Source organism: Empidonax traillii, unplaced genomic scaffold (assembly GCF_003031625.1).
Source record: "Empidonax traillii isolate 1590-97213 ecotype Southwest subspecies unplaced genomic scaffold, ASM303162v1 scaffold201:size1909950, whole genome shotgun sequence".
NCBI classification, from domain to species: domain Eukaryota; kingdom Metazoa; phylum Chordata; class Aves; order Passeriformes; family Tyrannidae; genus Empidonax; species Empidonax traillii.
Window position 1 is genome coordinate 740,129 of NW_020955394.1, and position 21,666 is coordinate 761,794.

The 21,666-nt window shown below is 40.3% G+C and overlaps 1 protein-coding gene across 1 annotated transcript in view; it reads left to right on the forward strand.

Annotated features, from left to right (window-relative positions):
- The first annotated feature begins 5,362 nt into the window (after positions 1-5,362).
- IL16 (interleukin 16) overlaps positions 5,363-21,666 on the forward strand; it is a 29,604-nt gene continuing 13,300 nt past the window's right edge. The window contains exons 1-6 of the mRNA XM_027887034.1: positions 5,363-5,414; positions 9,513-9,918; positions 17,654-17,790; positions 18,498-18,630; positions 20,265-20,358; positions 20,809-20,951. Coding sequence (XP_027742835.1) covers positions 5,365-5,414; positions 9,513-9,918; positions 17,654-17,790; positions 18,498-18,630; positions 20,265-20,358; positions 20,809-20,951 — 963 coding nt within the window. The 5' untranslated portion in view covers positions 5,363-5,364. The remainder of the gene's footprint in view (positions 5,415-9,512; positions 9,919-17,653; positions 17,791-18,497; positions 18,631-20,264; positions 20,359-20,808; positions 20,952-21,666) is intronic.

A 21,666-nucleotide genomic window follows, 5' to 3' on the forward strand; every position in this document is an offset into this window, starting at 1 on the left:
CAAGCCCCTGATTTCAGTGAGCCTCAAATCAGGTTGCTGTAGGAAGTGCTGCCTGTACCAGAGTGTGGAATATGGAGCAAATTCTGCCACTGGTTCTCATGTGGACTGAATATATTCACCTTTTCAGGACTTTCATTCATTCATATCTGACTGTTCAAAGAGTAAAGAAGGCAGTAGCAACAATGAGAGAATCCAACACGGACTCACAATAAAAGATTAAAAAAAGAGAGGTTTAAATACACCTTTTAACTGAACTAATGAAAAATACAGAGAAAATATTCATACAATTTTTTAAGGAAAATTCAGTTTTCTTTTGCCCTTTACATTTTTTCCTTATAAATCATAGCTTTGGCTATTGATAATTCTCCTTTCATTCAATGTAAAGGGCCCCTTATGTCTGCCTACAGTTTAGGGGACTATAAATCAAAGGGAATGCTAAGTCAGATGAAAAAGCAACATTATGTGACTAAAAAAGTGGGCAGAAGAGGTAAAGTCATAAGTTTTTAAAATATTGGTTTTAAATTACAGTGACACCATACAGGGGAGCTCACATAATGCCTTTGGTACTCTGGTGCTGCAGTAAGCTATAAACTGGTTACTGGTCAACTATTTAAAAGCAAAAAAGAATGACCTTTCCTTCAGTGCCAGTTATTTAGCAACTTCATAGCTGACACAAATAATCTCTAGCGTCTCTAAGCCCAGCATAATCTCTTACTCTACATACCCACTACAAAAATATTAAAGCAACAATACAGCCCACAACGTTTCATTAAAAGGGTACCATTCTCGCCTTGCCTCCTACACCACACCATGGCTACAGCCAACACACTTTATACTCATAGTACTGTAATTTTTCAATCACACGCTCTTAACACAATCACTTATGAGAATCACTTGGGCTACTTTTTCTGTAAACAAAGCACTGCATGCACACAGTAACATATTCTTCGTGGAGTTCCAGGATATGTTCTCAAGATGAGTCAAAAATACTTTTTGATGGGTGTACACTTAGTATTAGACCATCTTCCATGGAATTATATAAGCAAGATTTTACAGTTTGTCTCTAGGGCACTGCAACAAGTCAGGTTAGTAACCACGCAGAGTGGGAGTTCACATCCTGCAACACAAATGTTTTTGGCAAGATGAGGTCTAGGAACTTTTATTAACTCACAGGAAAGCAGTTCACTAGAAAACAGTCTAAGAGGCTGCAGAGCTGGATGCCGTCATGAAAGACTCAGGTAATAAAATTCACAAAAGGAAGTGATCTGAAGAAAAAGGAGGAGTTCCAAACATATGAAAGCAGCATGAAGCTGGAATGAGAGGCAGAAGAAGAAAAGATGAAAGTATGTAGAAGATAGAGGATGACATCAGTACAGAGATCAATGGGAATAGGATTCTACAGAGAAGTGAAGATCAGGATATGTTTCCTAGTACAAGAACTGAACAAATCTTATAGGAATCAAATTTAAAACAATTACAAGGAAGTACATTTATATGTAACACATGAAACTCATTGCATCTGGATACTCTTGAAATCAAAAGTTTAATGGAAGCCAGAAATGGATAAATTACAGTTACATTACACAGGATTCATTTCATCTGTAGAAATAATAATAAAAAAAAAAAAAATCCTTGTGCTTCCTGGCAAAAGCTGGGTACTAAGTAATGAAAGGAATTAGAAAGACTTTACCTAATTTGACATAATGCAATACTTATCCATTATCGGACAGCTGTTGCTTTTGCTAAAACAAAACTATCCAACCATAATGTAAAAAACTCCAATAATTTTGGAATAGCATACAAAACCTCAGAATGCCAGTCTACTCTTACCTAGAAGGTACTCCAGAGAAACTCTACCTGAAAGCAAACTCTCTCCTGATTTTTCCTATTTATTTTGTTTTTATTTTTTATTTTTATTTTTTAACAAGGTAGTCTCATTGAAGCAACTGCTGTCAGCCATTGCTGGAGAAGCTCACTGGTTTAACTGGGTTTATGGAGTGACTCAACATGCCATGTTGCTGTGTTTTCACAGATGGAGGGGTAGAGTGAAAGGCATGAAACCCAAGGCAGAGATGACTAATCCAGTTCTGGCTTAGAAGCAGTGAGGGGATGGATTGGCCTGAACAACACAACTGTTGCCTGAAATATGGCAAAATATGAGAATTGTGACGGTGTCTAAGGCAAACGTAATTTATCAGTTTGCTGAACGACCTAAGGACAAGACAAAAACTAGAACACTCCAAACTATTGGCTTTCTTTCCTATTAACACAAGCAGTATTTGGAGTTGGGTGGAGATCAGGACTGAGGCTAAGTTCCATCATTACTTTGATCTGCTTTGCCCAGTACTAATGTCCTGTTTAAATTTATATGCTCCTTTTTGGAAAAGGTTATCACCAGTAGCAACGGGCAAAATATTTAGTAGTGAATAGTCTGCATATTTGTCCTCTAGAATCCAAATCTTTGGATATGGAAAATAAATCTTTGGAGAAAAGAGGGAACAGCTCCCGTTTCTGCTATGGTTCCAGACACATCCTGATTTTAGTCACACAAAATAGAAGAATTGCCATAACTATTAAGTTTAGTGGCTTCTCTTTCTTCTTTACCCACCTCCAATACACACTAACTCCACATATCAGTAAAGTTACTCCATTTTGTGGTAGCTGGGACCCTATTCCACAGCAGCAGTATCACTCTACCTGTGAATTTGTATTGTTTGGCTTTTATTCTGAAGCAAGAATTGCTGACCCTTCTGCATGCCATTTATCTGCAGATATATATTTTCATCAACTCACCTCTTGGGCTGAAACCCCAGTCCAAGTGAAATCACTGACAAAACAGCTAACTTCAAGGTGCTCATGATTTCTGGGACCTTCTTGTTCCACACATTACTTATGCTTGAGGTTTTAAGCATTTCCATTTATTTGTTTGAACCTCTTTAATTTACTGCATTCTTCTTCTCCTGTTCCTCACTGGAGGAGGCACTGAAGCTGATTTTCCGTATATCATCACCTATTATCTCATAAACCTTTATCAATGCGGTTCCTTTCTGCAAAGGAGAGTCAGCATAATTAATACAAAATTCCAGCCTCTGATCAGTGTTCATTGCCCTTTCCCTGGTACAATACCTTTGAGCTAAGTAATGAAGATAGACCACAGCATCCAACATCAAAGCATACCATTAGTGCAATAAGACAGGCACAGTAGAGGTTCTCTCTCTCTCCCTTTTTCCTCATGGCTTCCAAAAACCTGCTTTTCTGTTCAGCACTGGGCACCAAACAATTACTGTACAGAGAAGATGGAAAAAACTGCAAAAGGTTAGAGTGAAACAACATGAAAAAACAGCCCCTCCTTGTGATATTTATGTTTCTGCTGCTGGCCCTGGCGAGAGTCCAGATTTGGAATGAACAAAACTCCCAGTGGCTTAGGGACTACATTATTCAGCCCATAGTCAGGAAATGCAAAAGTATGTGACAATGGGAAGAAATAAAGCAAGCTTTCCAATGCTTTTGAGCTTCCAGCTCAATCAGTTTGGATCAAAACTCAGGGGCTGTTGAGATTTTGTGTGAATGAGTTCTCTATTGCTAAACAAAAACATGTGTGTGTTACAGTGAAAGACAGTGAAGTGGTAAACAGTATGTGGCTTTGCTCCCTTGTTGATATCTCATTTTTACAGTACTAGCACTACAAAACCCCATTTTGTGTACAAGGCCTTATGTTCTTTCTGTTCAAATACAGCAAAAAACTCTTTACCAAAATGCAAAGCCAGCTCCCTATATCTCCTCCTCTCCAGCAAAGCTACCTGATAACTGTAGATCACTACTCGTTGCCAATGTAAGAGTTATGTTCTGCGTTATTTGTTAAAATAAATAAAAACTACGTCCTTTACAAAAGATAACCTCTTGAGAACTAGCATCCTAAAAACTTAGTTATTAGGAAAATAATGTCAAATTCTCTTCATAAACATTTAAAATACAGAATACCCACAATATTATTATCAAGGACAGAGTGCTCCAGGTTTCCCATAGACACTGTACAGAGCAGAGATTTCACCTTCCCTACTTTTCCCAGTATGGAAATCATTCCCATAGGGCAGATGCTTGTCCTCACAGTCCATGTTTAATCTAAAAGCCACAGGGCCACTAAGCACGAGACCCTATCAGTGCAGTATTTTAGACCTATTTTATAATTCCTCTCTCCCCTTTGCAAGTTTAGTGACAGACCAATAAAACCAGTACCTTCAAGCCACAGAACACACAGGGTAGCAGGTATCTAAGCACTCTCATGTCGAGCATTTCCATGACCAGAAACGGACAGGTTTATGTTTACGTTTTCCTGAAAAGAATAGGATTTATGGTTTGTTAGAACATTCTGAAGAGGCCTCACTATTTCAATAAACTAAAATTAACTGTTTTAGATACAATTTTTCTTACGTGAAATATTTTAATTTACGCACTCTTATCACACAAAATTAGTTTTCTGCAGCAAGATTGTCGGTGTGAGCAGAACTGAGGGTGGACAGGTGGGGACTGACACTGATCTGTGTGACCAATAAAAAGCAGCTAAGCATGCCTAGGATGTGGCAGAAAGGGTGAGCTGCCTGCTCCCACAACTGATGGTGGATGCAGCTCAAGCAGTGTTTTGTGGAGGGAATCATCACAATAGTAGAATAGACAGTGAACCGTTTACTCTGCAGCAAATGGAAGGTGTAACTGAGGCAATTTGGATTCCATGGCATAGTTCTCATTTCCTGCATGCTCTATGGAAAAAATCCAATAATCTTCTGAGTTCTTGATCAGTTTGGAAAACAACATTGTAGTCTAGCCCATAAAGGGGAAAGTATTTAAGAACTGGTAAGTTAAAGGGACCGTGTCACTTCATGGTGAGCAATACAGGAGCTTAGGATTACTTTTTGCTCCTGGAGCAGAAGTGGTCGATGAAACTCTTACCAGCTTAACGTTAAAATATCTGCTAAAAAACATGAGAAACCTGTTTTGCCATCTCAGCCTCCAGCAGAAAATCCTGCACTTGATTAGCACAGACTCTGGCTGTCGCCCCAGCTCCCCTCAGGTGGGTTTAACACGCCTGAACCCCATCAATCCCAGGACAGGGGAGCGATGGGTAAACACAAATGACACAAACTCCTTAAATGGTCTTGCCACCTCTGGGTAGCTGGGATTCTGCTGGAAACAGTTTCCCCAATGCTGCATCCCATTGCTTTTGTTTATCTAGCCTTGCTGACATTTTCTTCAATTAGGAAACAATAGCTCCGTTCCAATGCACTGAGCAGAATTACTGAAACTGAGTCACGTGGCACCAGGAGAGTGTGTTTTCAATTATTCACTCTGTCTTTTTTTGCCAGGCCTATGAAGAGGAACAGCCTTCTGCAGGAGTCAGGTTTGTCTGCCTCGCTGTTGTAAGTTCCTCCTTTTGAATTTTTCTTTTACAATTAGGTATTTTTAATTTTTTATTATTTTTTTTTAAACAGTAAATTGAAGTCTACAGGAATTTCTTACTAGTTATTATAAAAATTCCAAATCTTTAGCTCATCCTGTTGCCTGGAAAGCCTAGACATCTGCAATAGTTCAGTGCTAATAATACTGCTCAGTAGTGAATCTGACAAAGATCACAAGATCTAGACTAAAATAGAATGCAAGATCTAGTTTAAAAGAGGATGCTGTTAGCACTTAGTAATGTAAATCTCATCTTGTTCTTGCTAGTAAAGAAAGGTTCTGTCTTTCCTACTGTCTGGTTAACAGCAGAGCATTCACATTCAATCTCGCAGCTACACCAAATTATTTGCATCTTGTAAATGCTCGGTTTAATATCCAACCAAAATTTGAACCAAATGGGCACAGCTCAAATCATGTATTTTGTTTGCAGAAGACAGACTGAGTTCGGGCTTTTTAGACTTAAAGCTGGAAAAATAAAGCTTGGGGAAAAAAAAATGAAACAGAGAAGGAACATTTGGTTTGCATTACAAACCACAGATAGCTTCCATCAGGCGAGCTGGAGGTATAAGAATGGCAAAAGAAAATGACAAGCAGTGAGTGCACTGGGGGAGAAGATGAATGGTTTAGAGAATTGACTTTGAAGTAATTGTCCATGCCATCAATACCTTGAATTAAATTTGGTGGAAGATGGCAATGAATCATAAAGCTTCTCTGGCACTTGTGGTGTTGTTTTCTCCGTAAAACAACATTTCTTGATATTTTTATTGGAAAACTTATAGACCATGGTTTTGGTACCTCCTATATTTCTGTCACTTATGCAACCTTGAATCAGCAGCTCTGGAGAGGATGTTGTCTTAGTTAGGACTTGTGATCAAATACTTATAGCAAGAGCAAGTATTTAACTGGAGGTCTTCAGGTCTACTGGGTTTGTTTTCACCTCAGCCACTGGCTCGCTGTGAGATTAGGTAAGTCATTCAGGGTTAAACTCGATCTTTGAGTGGATGGTGCTGGGATGGGGGTGGGGGAGGAAGAAACAGCTGATGAAGCAGAGCAGCAGAGTTCTCTCTGCATAAGGTAAATTCCTCAGGAGCATGGCAGGGGGCTGGGATAGCAGGATGCACTTAGAGCAATGTTTCCTTCACTGTTTCAACAGGTGCTTGTGTGTGTTCCCTGCATCCCAGATGCTTAGCACAGCCAGAGAGGCACCTCTTGGAGCATTTAGTAGTGATGACAGCACTCCCTTCCTAAGCTCAGCAGCTTCAGGCAGAGCAAGAAAGGGCTCCTGCATATCTCCATCCTTCATCCTAGCATGCCAGTCTCCAGAGAGCTGCAGTTTGACCATTAAGATATCAAGTCTTCTGCTTATCACATGCTTAATAGCTCTTTTCTAAATTCTTCCTCTTTGGGAGAGTAAGAGTGCAGCTGATGTTTGTACAACATTGAAATCCTTGAATGAAAAGTGCTATTTCTTCAAATTTCCCCCCATAGGCAAGATTGTTTAGGTCTGAATGTACAACTCAGGCTCATTTCTGACATTTTTGTTGCTACTGTCTAATAGCAATTGTCAGAACACAGAAGGAGCACTGATTCCTCTTGCAGATTTTCAAGTGATACACATTCCTCTCACCTCCAACAAGTAACTCTGTTGCTTCCTGCCCAGGCACTGAGAGTAGAGACTTGCAGAAGTTCTCTCATCCTAGACATCCTATTGCTTCTTCAACTCCACATTCTGGTCTAGTGGGCCAGATTGCATTTTTACCTTCCTTCAGACATACAGGAAATGCAACATCATAGGCTTAAATAATTTCCTAATGCATTGGAGATGCTAACAGGGATTTCTGAGTTCAAAAATTTCAATTGAGTTCATGTATATTATAGTAGACTGAATTGTCTTTTTAAAAGACTTAAACAAGATCTCAAAACCTTGAGAGTTTTTATATATTCGTAGTGATAGTGTCAGGCAGTTTTTAGCTAAAGTAATCAACAAAGAACCATACAAAAAAAAATGCAAACATTTGATGCTAAATTAAACAACCACCAACTACTTAGTTCTCAAAATTATTGTTCTAATGTAATTCATAGCATTTTTCATCGCTGTACTTCAAAATAAATTGCCACACAGAAGCTCTGACAAGCAGGTTCTCTCCATAGTGCAGGAATGGAGATGAATCCTAGAGAAATAAGATGCTGTGTCAACTACAAAGTCCATGTGTTAAAACCGAGCTCCATCTATGTCATATTTTTCCCCATCCCCTCTGGCCTCTGTGTTCTTACTCACAGGCAAGGATTGTCCTTTCATTCAGCGTGTGCTCAGCATCACAGGAAGGGAGCGTGGCTGTGCTGTTGGGCAGTCCCACATCACAGCAATCTTGTCATTCATAAGAAGAGAGGCTACTCTGAAAGGAAGAGAAAAAGTAAAATTAATCAAATACACCGGAAAGGACTGCCCAAATAAACCTCCTTCTCATTGGAGCCTCCTTGCTGCTCCTGGAAAAGCCATGCACAAATTTTTTTCTATTTTTACAAATTCAAACAAATTGAGATTCATGTTGAACTGTGGATTTCTTCAGCAATGCCATACAGTTCCTTCAGTCAGGTACTCAATGGCATAGTGCATATCATCTGGTTTTGTTTTTTTTCCTGTTTCTTTATACGAGAAGGAAAAAATAAAAAACCAAGAAAAATAATCCTGCAGATTTATTATAACGCTGACTTGGATTTATTACATGAATCTGGCTTGAGTTTGCAGGCCTGTGTTTATGGTTGTGGCTGTAATGAGCCTTTAGAAAATCTGCCTTCTACCATTTCTGTATCACTAGTGGCATTTCAGGTGCAAAATGCATATGTACCTACTTCTGCATACAAGCAGCAAAAAAACCTCCACACTAAAAAAAACCACACACAGTTTAGAGCACAGTGTACAAACTTTTTCTCTCAATAGTATATCCAAGAAATGTTTTTTCAAACTACATTGATTTTCTGTTTTGTGTGTAGCACCTATAGCATCTTTACAAATACTTTAGTTTCAATAGGTATTTCCCCTAGAATGACAGCATTTAGTATCTATTAGGTACCGTGAGGAGAATAAAAAGTTTGTGTAATAAATACGATAAAAATGGTGAGAAAGTCAAAGTAATTAATTTAGACTTTGTCTTGTTGAATTTTCAACACTGACATATACATACTGAAGTGTTTCTAGAAAGCTTTTTCTAAGACAAAAAGAAAACAGTTTTACAAAGCTCCCCTTTGTTATATTAACATGCTCATTACTCATTTTACAAAAGCTCCAACTTCTGCCACATTTTGATTCTATACATTTCCTTCCACTGTACCTTAATTTCATATGCTGAATCATGTGCTGAAATAAACCATTTCTGTAATAGGACACTTTTTGATTGATGTACTGGAGCTGTATTCCTTTATAGAGTTCAATCCCTAATCAGATATTCACATCTTAAGTGCTTCACTGGATGCCTCTGTTACTCTTAAATGCATGGTCTTAAGTGAGTTCTGGTCTGCAAAGGTGGAAGTTTTATAGCAGCCTGACAATTCCTTACTCTCTCAAGGCTATGATCTACTTTTGCTAAACCACTTGCAAATCAGATGCACCAGGCAGAGAACTTAATGTCAGCAATTTGATTAATCTTCTTGGAATTATAGTGGTTTCACGAATCAGGCTTCAGAAGGAGCTTCCTCTTTCCAAATAATATTAGCAGGATAGAATAATGCTTTTAAAGTATCCTCCTTTTCAATTGGGGATTTCAACATGCAAATTCAGCAGATGCCCAAAGCAAGGAGACAATGGAAGCATCACCAACATTTATTAAAAGCACTCCATTGTGCTTGGGGAACATGGCAAGAGAATGAAAAGGTGAAGGAGAATCTAGTAGAGCACTGCACAGAAACAGAATTAGCAAGTCATGAGATATCACGTGGCTGTTCGCAGACTGAAAGGCTCTGTTGATTCGATTTATTCATTAGGGCTTTTCAGTAGTGTAGGTTATTAAGTGGGAGAAAGTGGGGTATATTACAACTTACTTTTTATATTTCCTTTCCTGGAGGATATTTAGCACCAGAGAAGAGGAGCAAGTTATTGAAAGTATCATGCCACACAAATGGGAGAATGATAGGAAAAAGAGCAGCGGCTCTCTGAAGATGGATCAAAAGAGCAATGCTGGGAATAGGAAGTCAAGGAAGTTTCGCTCCATTTCAAGATCACTTATACTCTGCAATGCCAAAAACAGTGACGATGGGTCAAGTCCCGACGAGAAATGCCCTGATCCCTTGGAGATGTCTACCAGCTGGGGTCAAGAGGACTTGGACTGCTGTCCTAGAACACAACTGCCATGCACATCAGAGACAGAAGACAGCCCACCTGATCCTCCTCGTGTGATCACCAGCACAGTCCAGTCCAAAGCTGCTGCAAATGAGAACTGCAACAATATGAGAAGAAAGTTACTCACCAAGGTAGGCAACTTGTGCTGTATATTATAATGCTTCCCATTGCAGTAGTTCCTAAATTAACAAATTTCTAAATTAACTTATATTTCTCAGGAACACAGGGTTCTACTCAGCTTTTTTAGAGCCTATGAGCCTGCAGTGTTCCTGCTCTGCATAAACAGCATGAAAATGTATTATCATCCCTGCTGTGCTGTTGCACTCTGCTGATCGACGTTCTGCTGAAATCAGTGACTCCAGGCCACTCACAGTGCTCAGATTAGCACAGCTGGGGTGTTCTACCTGCAGGACAGAATTCAGCTCAAAATATAAAGCTGTCACTATAGTAAAGTACATTTGTAGAGTGCAATACCATAAGATCTCATAAGCTATGCATGCATGAATTATATTAATACTGTGGAAGACAGGAGATTCGGTAGGCAGATGCTCTTTCCCTCTGATTCAGGAAGAAGCTAGTGATGGCTCTAAAACCACCAGAGATATCACATTTCCTAGAGATATAAAAAGTCTTAACAGCCTTGTATTACAATATTATTCTTCAATCAAGTAATTGTATTAACACTGACATTACAAAAAAATTTTTCAGTCTGAACAATATATTTTAGATGCTTTCAGAAGGTTCCTTTTCAGTTGCATAACCTAATTTTTCCACTTTCTCTCTACCTGATGTGTAAAAGGGACCTCACTGCAAGCATCCTCCTAGCACCTCCTTTATTATATGCCTTTTATCTGTGCAAACAGCTGCTTATGTGAAAGAACTGATTCTTTCACCTAAAAATGTTTTTCCTATCATATTCTATTTTATTTTACATACCTTCCATAGAAATTGGCTAAAACTAGAACTCCGTCTAAAACCCAGTGACACAGTTTTACTGAAAATCAGAATCTCCCCATACTCCTTGAGTTTCTTGCTAATGATCACAGCAGGCCCAACATTGCAAAGACTGCAGCAGGATGGATGGTTTTTCAACCCTCGGCAGAGTCCCAGCATGAAGACAAAACCAAACCAAATTGCTATTATATTCTGACAGAAAACAAGATCACATCCCAATATCCACTCAGTCACCTGCAAATCCCTACCACCTCCTCCCTTCTGGAACACTGCTGATTCTCTGCTGTGAGTGAAGAAGGAGCTGGCCTCTGTGGACTTCCCCACCTTCTCTTTTTAAAAGCTGAAGCACTTTCTTAGGTGTGTGTCAGCTGCCACAGTCTACTTGCTTACATATCTCCAAAGTGTGCAGGGCTCCAGTAACTGTCGAGATCCATATTCATGTGAAACTATTCAGTATGTCATTACAGACTGTAAGTTTAGATCACTGGCTTTTATAGCTTGTAAGCAGCTAAAACAGGGATCTGGGGAACAGAGTAAGTCCCATAACTAATACATTTGCACAGATAAAATACAACTGCTAAGGGTATAAATCCACTCTTCAGCTGAAGTCTCAGTGTCACTGACCAGGATGGGGCAGGAGCTGGGATGGATGGCAACATAAATTAATCATCAGCCCAGTCTCTTGTAGCAGCATTTGGGTTGCTTCGTGCCGCTGTAGACAGTGGGTACCATTAAATTCCAACTCCAGAGCTCCCATAGCAATATAAATCTCCTCAAATGCTACTTGCTAATCTTCCATACCTTTCATGAGTGATTCTAAAAAGTCTTATCTCATCATGCTAAATAGGATGAACTTTGGTAACAGCCATACTGACCTTATCCTGTACTACTGTTGCTGAGGCTTTTCCCTGTGTTATGAAAGCAGTGATCTTTCTCTTCCATATGGCAACAGCCTGTCAGTACAATCTTCCTGTTCCACATGTCTTAACAAAGCTTAAGGCTTAAGGAGTCCACAAGGATTTTTCAAGTCCCAGTGTAATACTCTCTCTCTCCATCCCCATGTGACACTTCAGAAATTCACGATGTGTGACTCAGAGCTGAAGGATCCTTGTCTTTGTTCAAGAAAATTGATTCCATTCTTACAGTGGTGTTGAGGATATTCCATTATTCTTCTGCTTTCCAGCACCTGCAGCCCTAAGCATAACTCTGAAGGTGTTAATAACTCCCACAGAACTGAATAACTTAATATTTGCTGTCACAATGGAAGGAGAGAAGAATGTTTAAAAGTGCTGCATGATTTAATGTTCCCGGTACATTTCTCCTCCAGAGTAAGAGTGAACCTGTAATATCAGTATACAAAATACTAGTTCCTTTTTTCTGTTAAAAACCTTAATTATCTCCCTGGGCCATACTGTGCTGGTTGCATGAGATTCACCATAAGCAATAAACCACGAGCAAATTAAATAATGTTTCAAGAATAAATAGCGAAGATATCTTTTCCTTCTCTAACATCCTGTCAGCAACGATGAGAGCAGATGAAGTGTCTTTTAATTCATTTGATATCTGTGCTCCACTATTCACTTATACTGGCTATTGCTCATTGTGTCCAGAGACCAGGGTTACCTGGGGTGTCATTTGTTCAGCCAGCTGCTGAACAGATAGACCTCGTAGCTTCCAAGATGAGGTGTGCTTGGTGTGGTATGGTGGAATGTCAGCTTGTCATTGTATAGACAAGCAGATCTCCCTTATAGTTGGCTTCTCACAAAATCAGCAATTTTCAGGTGGCCTGAAAGGAAAAGAAACCAAAGAAATTGCAAGCAGTATCTGATACCATGAGCCCTGACACAGCAAACACTGTGGAAGACGTCCTTGCCTGCTCATGTCATGCCAGACTGAAACTATGCCAGTTATTTGGAGAACTGTGGAAGAATAGACAGTATAACTCCAGTTATTCAGAGAACAGCAGTCTCTGCTGGATTTGAGAGCTGCTTCAAGAAGTACTTCTACTACTTCAAGAAGCATTCCATTACCTCTTCCCTCTACCACCAATGCCCTGGGAAGCATGAAGAGTTACCAGCCAGTAGGGCTGGTAGCAGGGCTGAAATAGCATCTAGAATAAAGTAGAATAGAGAAGGGCTAATTTTTTTATGCAAACACTGGATCTGAGCTGATCTGACTGCATGGCTCTATTTGGTCCTAGAAACTTCTGTACCCTTGCTGCCTTTGGTCCCTGCCCCTCTGCTCAAAGGAGGGAAAAAGCAAAAGGTAATTTTTTTCCTTTGGTCACTACCAGAACATAATTTTATTAACTTGCCTTTATGCAAACACCAGTTAGCTGGGCTTTTGGTACCAGGACAAGCGCTATGGCAACAGACTGTAATGTCTCAAACATGACCCTGTGGGCAGGATGGAAAAACAAAGCCAAGCGAGGAGGCTGCATTTATTTAGATATTTATGTGTTCTCCTCACTTTCCTACTTGTTCTCTCTTTCTGTCTTCCCAGCCTTCTCGATTTTGCTACACAAGAGCCATGTCATCCTCAGAGAAAGCTGGGAAAGAGGCTGTTGCATTAAGACAGTGAGTGTTGCAAAACACAAGCCAGGGCAATGGCTCCCAGAAAAGTATACTAAAGGCCAGATGACGGGTGGAAATCTGTAACACCTGATGTGCTGAATTGCCTATCTAGGGCAGAATCTTAAACCCATGCCCTTGCATCATTCTTGCTTTCTAGCTTCTGCCATTTTATTGATTGCACAGGGAATATGCTGCTGGGAAAATGAATTACATCTACAGTAAATACTTTGAGAAGACCAAAGACCAAAGCATCAGGTTAGGGTACTTCAGAACCAGTAGAGTGAGTTTATGCCAGAGAGACTCTGGCCCTTTGTTTGTTAGACTTGATGCAGAAAAAGAATTCTTCTTGAAGAAAATCCCCAAAGACTGTATTCTCTTGGAAATCCCAGTCATTTCACAGTCAGAAGGCCATAAAAGCTAAATATTTAAATTTATTATTGTACTGTTGTTAGATATTTTTTGTTTGGTTGGTTTTGTTTTTTTCTTTTCTTTTTTTAAACTAGCAGTCAGTCAGCTCATTGTCATACGCTTGGTTAACTGAGTCCAAGACCTTACTTGAACTAGCCTTGTATAACACATCATTTCAGACAATCTAACTACTGTGTCTTACTTTCAGAGTGCACAAAAGTTTTTCAGTTTTCCACAGATGCCATGGTTACCCTTATTTCTAAACAACATCTGGAATTAGATGTTCTGAGATGGGGCTTTGGGCTAGAAATATCTAATGAAAACATGAAGGAAAAAGAAATCTTTTAAATGGCAGATAAAAAACATTCTCAGAAGCTTTGCATTTTGCATGACAAAAAAAAGGGGAACAGGAAGAGAGAGTTGGCCTGGATGTGCAAATTACTTTTCCAGAACTAAATACAAGAAAATTAATCTGCTCTCACCTATGAAAAAAAATGCATTAAACAAGGCTGTTGAACTCCACCTTTGTTTTTTATCTTTCAGCCAAGCAGACTCAGTTTAAAGACAAATTTTGCTTTGAGTGGATATTATAACAGATAAAAGTTTCCCCAGAGTCTTGAAGTGCTTGGAGGCAAAGCCCCTTATAAGCAGAGATTTTGTTCACTGGCAGCAAGTACACATTTAAACATATGTTCTAATAATGAATAGACAAGGTTGAACTAGAATCCACCTGCCCCCACACCAAACCTGCCAACCTTCTTTTAGCAAATTTTTAATACTCACTACATTCAGAGCTATAAATTACCTTTCAAAACAAGCAGGATGCTTTGAAAAGGAGAAGGGTGCAAAAATAAATACTGTCTTTACTCTTGGAACCATCAACAGTATTTCTATGCATAAAATAATCAGAGAGACAGGAAAAAAGATATTAAAGAACAAAACCCAAAGCAAATTGACTGCTGGCACATGAATTGGTCAAATGTTTATTTTTCTAAAGAACAGCTTTTATTAATTTTCTGTCATGTTGCAATAACTTGGATATGAACATACTGATCTATAACCAAGACCCCAAAAATACAGATGCTGACAACATACAGATACTTGTCACATGTCCACAGCCCAATAAAAAACTTTTTTTTTGTTTTTTTTAAGTAATTCACCTAAATGAATTGCAGCAATGATTGAGACACAGAGCTGATTTGAAATGTAGCCCAGCTTGGTAAGATGACTACATGTGTAAACAAAAATTGTTCCCAAGATTTTTCTGCAGTGTACAATGGATTTAACCTCTACTTTCCTAGTGACTAAGTGCATGCAGCTTACTGCTCTTAGAAAAATATCTGTATCAGTTTTGATTTAGTGTAATTTCACATGTATGTCCCAGTACAACCCAGATTTTCCAGCCTGGCACATGCCCCATTGTACAAAACAATGTCCTCAGGGGACTTACAGGGTGCTGTGACAAAAGACCTCAAAGCCAAACCCACTGCACTCTGTGATGTCCCGTGAAACTGGTGAGAGCCAGACAACTTTTGGACATGAAATTAGGAGGATTTTTACAGATACCACTAACACAGTAGCTGTACATTGCGAACAGTAAGGCATAAGCACAACTCTACTTTTAACAGAGGTGAGTTGGGGACAGTCTGACAAGGCCTATCAGTTGGAAAATTAAGAAGAGACTGAAGTGTGGAGAACAGCTATGCAAAATTCTGTGTGCATCTCTGATCAGTATCTCTGTGAGGATACACATATATTTCAGTGGAGCGTTATACAACCGTAAGGACTCTTAAGAAGAGAAGTTGGCAAGTCCAAGTTTGAATTCTAACTACAGAAAAAGGAAAGGAAATAACTTTTTTAAACACCGAGATTATAATACCATTATTCTTTCACAACAGCCCCAATCCACAATCAGCTGACATCTCAAAATATTTTGCCAACTGGCAGAATAATTTCCTGCCTTTAATATCTATCTTATATTTCTCCTGTTTTAGAGCAAGAACACCACCCCATTGAAAACCCTGTGGGTTTTAATGGATGCTACATAAATGCAGAATTTGGCCTGTAATTTCATAATCATACCTGAAATGAAGGACTATTGCAAACAAACAGAAAAGTTAGCTCACATTTTTTGCTACTCAAGATCTCAAATTTTAAGGCATCAGAATTTTAATTTTTATTTTGTTACCATGCCGAAGACTTCAAAGCACTGCCATAAGATATAAAAAAAGAACATAATGTAATCCTGATTTCAAGTAAGTATTTCCCAAGATATTTATCTTGGGTGAAAAGTAAATACAGAATCTCCAAAACTAACATTAGAGTTCAAACAAACTGGTTTAAGATAGAATTCTGTCCATGCTTATACACTTTCCAACATATTACTCACCAGAAGCACTCTTCATGAACGAAAGAGTCTTCGTAAAATTCAGACGCTCCTCGTTAAAGGCAGACAATCTGGAATGCAAGCAAACCCACAGAGTTAACGAGTCAGTCAATACAAGTACAGCCCTTATGCCTTACCTACTGAACTCAGCCTGCAGTGAGCTTAGGGCTCCAAGCTAAATACTTCATTCATTCACAGCCTCAGATTTACTCTGGCAGGTTTCAGAATGGGAGCCAGGCTCCAGCAGTCAGCCTAAAAGATAATGACCTTTATTGACATTGCTGTAAATTTGAAGTTTGTGTTTGCTGCCAGTCAGGTATGATGTGATCCCTATTGATTTGTGGTGAGAGAGCATAATGACTCTCACCCTCAGGGCTGGATGAACTCTGCTTAGGGCAGAAATGGAGCCCTGCTGATGGTGAAAGTGGCTACACAGCTTTCCTTGTGCCCTCAGAGGACTGCAGATTACTGGAAACAGTTTATGCCGCTCTGACCAGGGGCCCTGGGAGCAATACAGACAGTGGGCCACTGCTGTATTTTGTGGCCTGTCCTAACATATGAAATTTGCCTCCCCTTCAGAAATCTATACCTCAGTCATACAAATCTCTTGGGAACAAGCCTGGATCCAGGATACACTGAGAGTCCTCTTCACTTTGTGGAGTATGGAGAGGCTGGCGAGGGCAGAGGAGGTGGGTTCAGCTGGGAGCAGAACAAGTGAATACTTGAACCAGGACATATCCTAAGCAAATGGAGAAGAAATTGTGTGTTAACTTTCCAGCTTTCCTTGTCTCTTTAGAATGTTTAAGTGTTCACACATTTGTGCCACAGGAGCGTATTTCCCAGTCAAATGTGTTGTGCTTCATGTGCTTAGTCACTCCATTCTTTGCTTTCCTTAAATGTCTTAAGACACTATTTCTCCTTCTGTGTAGCTGTGTGCTAATGATTCATAACTGCATTAAAGATATGCTTACAATTAGTCCTCCAGATGCAACACAGACTACAGCAACTTCAACCAGTCTGGAGTGGACAAAGAATTTTCCACTGTTGCAGACCTCTCTATTCCCCTGCCCCCACTTAACAAGTCAGCAGCAGGGGTGGAGCTTCTACTGTTTTGTATACACATTTTCCATCCAGACCTCTTCTGTGTTCCAGGGCATTTAATTTTCTGGCATGTGTTTATGTTCCTCCCTGTCTTTTATTATAATAGTTAGCATAGGCAAAGCTTACCCAGTTACTCTGAAAAGTCTATTATTTGATCTCTTCCCCTCTATGCAAGGGGAACTACATTCTAATTCTCCCCTCTTGTAGCCAGAAGCCACTGAAGTTCTAAGGAAAACAACTTTTTTAAAACACTGACTCTATAACACCATTGTTCTTTCTCAACTGCACAGTGTTAGAGGCCTGCTCCTATTCTCCTTGGAGGCAATCTGGTTCTAAGAACGTGAACACTTTCTATATTTCTTAAAAAGGCTCAAGATAAGCGTAAGCAACTTCTAACACCCTTGGTACATTTTCTTTTATGCAACCTTTCATCTTCTGAATCAGGACAGCTGCATCTGCAGGCTGTGTGCCACGTCGGGGAGCAGCAGCTCAGGATTCAAGTTCTCCAGGAGTCCGAAATGTGCATCTTTCTGGAAAGGGTTCACAGGCAGCCACGTGCCTGCTGAAGGCCGAGCAAGCAGGTACAATACACACTGGAGTTACCAAGTTATTAGGGAGCCATTATTTTGCATGGATTTTGCATGACCAGCTTTCTGTGAAAAGCTATGCCTTGAAGCTCTGTTCTAGAGAAAAGCAATGATGCCTGGGAATAACTTCTTGCAACGCATACAGTTGGGGACACAGACCAAGATTCTAGAAAAATAAAACTAGGAACATTCAGGGATCTAATGCTTCTCAATTGCACTAAGAAATAAAACCTGGAAGAATAAGAGAGTGTACATAACATCAAGTTTTCAAATATGATTTCCTAGTCACCCTATTAAAGGGCAGTGTAGGATGATACCAGCCTACCAAGGTTGCTGGAAAACAATGCGAGCCAAGGTTCTGACAAGGAATAAAGTGTGTGTATAGTCACTGATCAATTTGGAAATGCGAGATGGTGAGAGAGGAGGAATATCTTACCTAGAAGTTAGATATATGTGGAAAGGCAGCTGCTGATCAACAGGACAGAGCAGCAACAGGAGAAAATCCTAGCAGGGGAGGGGATGTATCACACATCAAGACATCTCGTGGCAGCCCTCTTCAAGGCAAAGGGACAACTGGAGCCACCTTCTTCATTAGTGAGGAGACGTAGCACAATAGTGCCATATTGTTCTCTGTAAAGTAATCTGCAAATGTTCCTGATTTGGTTGTTTTTCGACTTTTTTTTTTTTTTTTTTTTTTTAAGGGATGGTTGCTTGAGCCCAAGGGATGAGCTGCTGACACTAAATGGACAATCACCTAAAGGTCTGCCCAGCAAGGAAGCCGAATCTCTCATTCACCCAACGACACGGCTGGTGAACATCATGATGGCTAACAAAGTAAGCATGAAAGCTGTGGTCCCCTCCCACGAGTGTGGGGGGATTTGACATTTACTTTAGAGAGGAGGGGAATTTGGTCATCAGACAGCTGAAGAACATGGTTTTGCCTTTCCTGACAAAACCCAAAACCTCTTGTGGTCAGACTCTGGTGACTTTCAGCACAGCTTTTTCCCAGATAAACAGAGGCTATGGGGAGGCCAAGGCCCTGGGAAACTCTAGAAAGGGCTAGAGTTCCCCTCCTTTTAGAAGCACATAGCTTGCCAATGTTAATTTTTCCACTTAGAAGTTGAACAAATGGGGACTGAGAGGTGGATTTAAGGGAAGATCCATGAATCCAGGAGCCAGAGAGCAGGCCCTGTAATGAAGTAGTTTTGTGGATCTAGGATCTATAGCTAATAGCAGAGGCTTTCCAAGCTACCTAGCTTGGCAGGAGAAACACTGCAAAATCATTTTCAAAATTCCTTTTTAAGGATATTCTCTATATTTCTTATTCTGAAGAGTTCCTTAAGGGAATGGGATTGAAAAACCCTAGTAGGACTTTGTTACTTGGCAATACCTCCACCTGCTGTCCAAGAGGAAAATTTTTGTCCATTAGATCTAGAGGTCTCTCCAAACAGAACTAATGAAGTCAAAATTCTGGAACAAAGTGTTTGTTGGTTCCAGATAGATTAGAACACACAGGTCATGCTCTTATGCTGCTCTTGTGGCCTTTTTAGCCCCTGCAGAACATCACTGAGCAAAGCCCTTTTATACTTGGAGGTTTATTGTATTTATATCACTTTCCATATTCTGTCTGTATTCAGTAATGTTCTTCCTTCAACTGTGATTCCCTCAGGATCAATGGCATTTGTCACAACAAAAGCAGGACTTACAGGAACTATACGTATACAGAAATTACTCCTAACATCAACTGTTATTCACATGTGATAATTTGTTTATTTTCAAACCATTCTATAAATTTGCCTTTAGAAACCTGAATGTTTTATCTACAAGTTTTTAAGTGCAAGAATTAGTGGCGATATTTTCAAAAGCAATAGGATTTTCCAAGTAAAAGATACTGATTTTTTTTTAAACACAAAAATCTTAGTCCTCAGGTGTTTTTAAACACATGGATTGTATTTTGACTAAAAAACAACCCTCTGAAATCAGAAGTTGGGCACCTAGCCACCATTGTACAGCTGAGCTCAAGAATTTTCTCCTTGAATATAACACCCCTCTAGGGTGCTTGAGTATCCAAAAGCACCCAGTTAACTCCAGAAATTAGACAAGCATTTGTTACAATTCACCCACACATCAAACTATCAGTCTGTCTGAACCAACTGGAGGTGTCCAATAATTTTCTGTCCATTTTGCTTAAAGACCAGAATCTATTTCTATCTTATTACTTTGTTATACCAATATTTGTAACAACATTTTGAGCTGCATTCTCCTTTATCATCCTATCCATTTTAAGTAATTAATTTTGCTTCATATGTTTTGATTCAGGCTGAAATTTGTACAAGCCAAATTAAGATAAAATTTATTTTTAAGATTAGATCAGTTTGAAAATTTCTTGCATAGCAAAAGCATTTTTTTTCCTTGTCTATCTGGCTATTGATTTTTGGTTTTGATTTGGTCGTTTGTTTTTGTTTTAGGAAACGCCAAGGGGTAAGGAAAGGCCTTTGGAAATACAGAATGGTTTCCTGCACAGTAAAGCTGCATGTCAGCGGACTCGCAGTAACTCAGCCAGTAAGTGGCAGAGAAGTCATCTGCTCTCTTGTTAATGCTCAGGGCGTGCACAGCGCAGCACCTTCTCCTGCAACGGTACTGGGGTGTTAAAAGAAATGGCAACTGCTGTCCAAATTTATTCCAGGATCCTTAGCTAAGAACTGGTGATGCACAAAAGCTTCAGCTTGTGTATTCTCAACATCCAACAGTCAGGTTTTGTGCGTAAGCTTTACATTTTATGGGGGCATTTTTAAGGTGTATTCTAAGCGGGCCAACAGTTGTTTGGTTGGGAATGTTTGCTTTTTACTACGTTTAACATTAATGGCCATCCCCACAGTGAGGACTGAAAAGATTGATCCCTTCTCAAAGAGTTTTACAAGAGGAAAAACATTTCTAGGTAACATCTACCTGATAAAATGACTGTGCAGAAGTGTCCAACGCTTGAGCAATAACACAGCCTCTCTCTGTCAGGTGTGAGCCCGTTCTGGATCGGGGAGGTGGAGAGCACGGCACCCCAGAGAGCTGTGCCCCTCAGGGACCGACAGCCCCACACCCTCCACACCAGCCGCAAGTCTCTTTCCCAGCAGCTGGACTGCTCTGCAGGGAGAGCCCCGGTAAGTGCTGCAGGAAATTACCTCAAAAACAGACAAAACTGTCTCCAGTAAGACTCTCTGGATGACTGTGGCAGCTGCTTTCCTGCCAGAACCCAATTTCTCCCCAGGCCCTGTCAGGGACGATGGTAACTCTCCTCTGCTTCCTACCCCCAACACCTCCTCTCTGAGGGGCAGGAGAACGGGAAAGGCTCTTACCAGCATGCCCTCGTTTCTCCAGCAGCTTCTCCCTCCTGTTGCCCCAACAGGTTTTACGGTGTGTAAATCCCCCTGTGAGGTTCACACCACCCCACTTTGGACCCCACTGTCACCAGCCTCCCCAGTTAACTCTGCTGGCCCACCCATGGCCACAAGGAGGGATGGACTCACCTGATGGCTGGAAGTTGCTGCCCCTGCTGCACTGGCTGCATTAGGCATCCCAATTTCTGCCCACACTGAATCAGACAGATTTAAACACTCCATCATTGTAGGCTAGAGACCAACAACAACTCACCACTGGGAGAGCAAAGGCTGGGCAGGGCAAAGAGGATGAGGGTATTTATGGCCAATGGTTCCCGTGCTCGAGCCTGGAGAGAGAGATGGAGGTGAAGATCCTCACATTCAGCTGTCACCTCGTGCTGTGCCTGAAGCGTGGCTGGGAGACTCGCTGCTGCTCCTCCTTTCTTTTCCTGGCCAGTCCCTCACCCTTCCACTGCCACAGGCTCACCCAGGGCTTTAA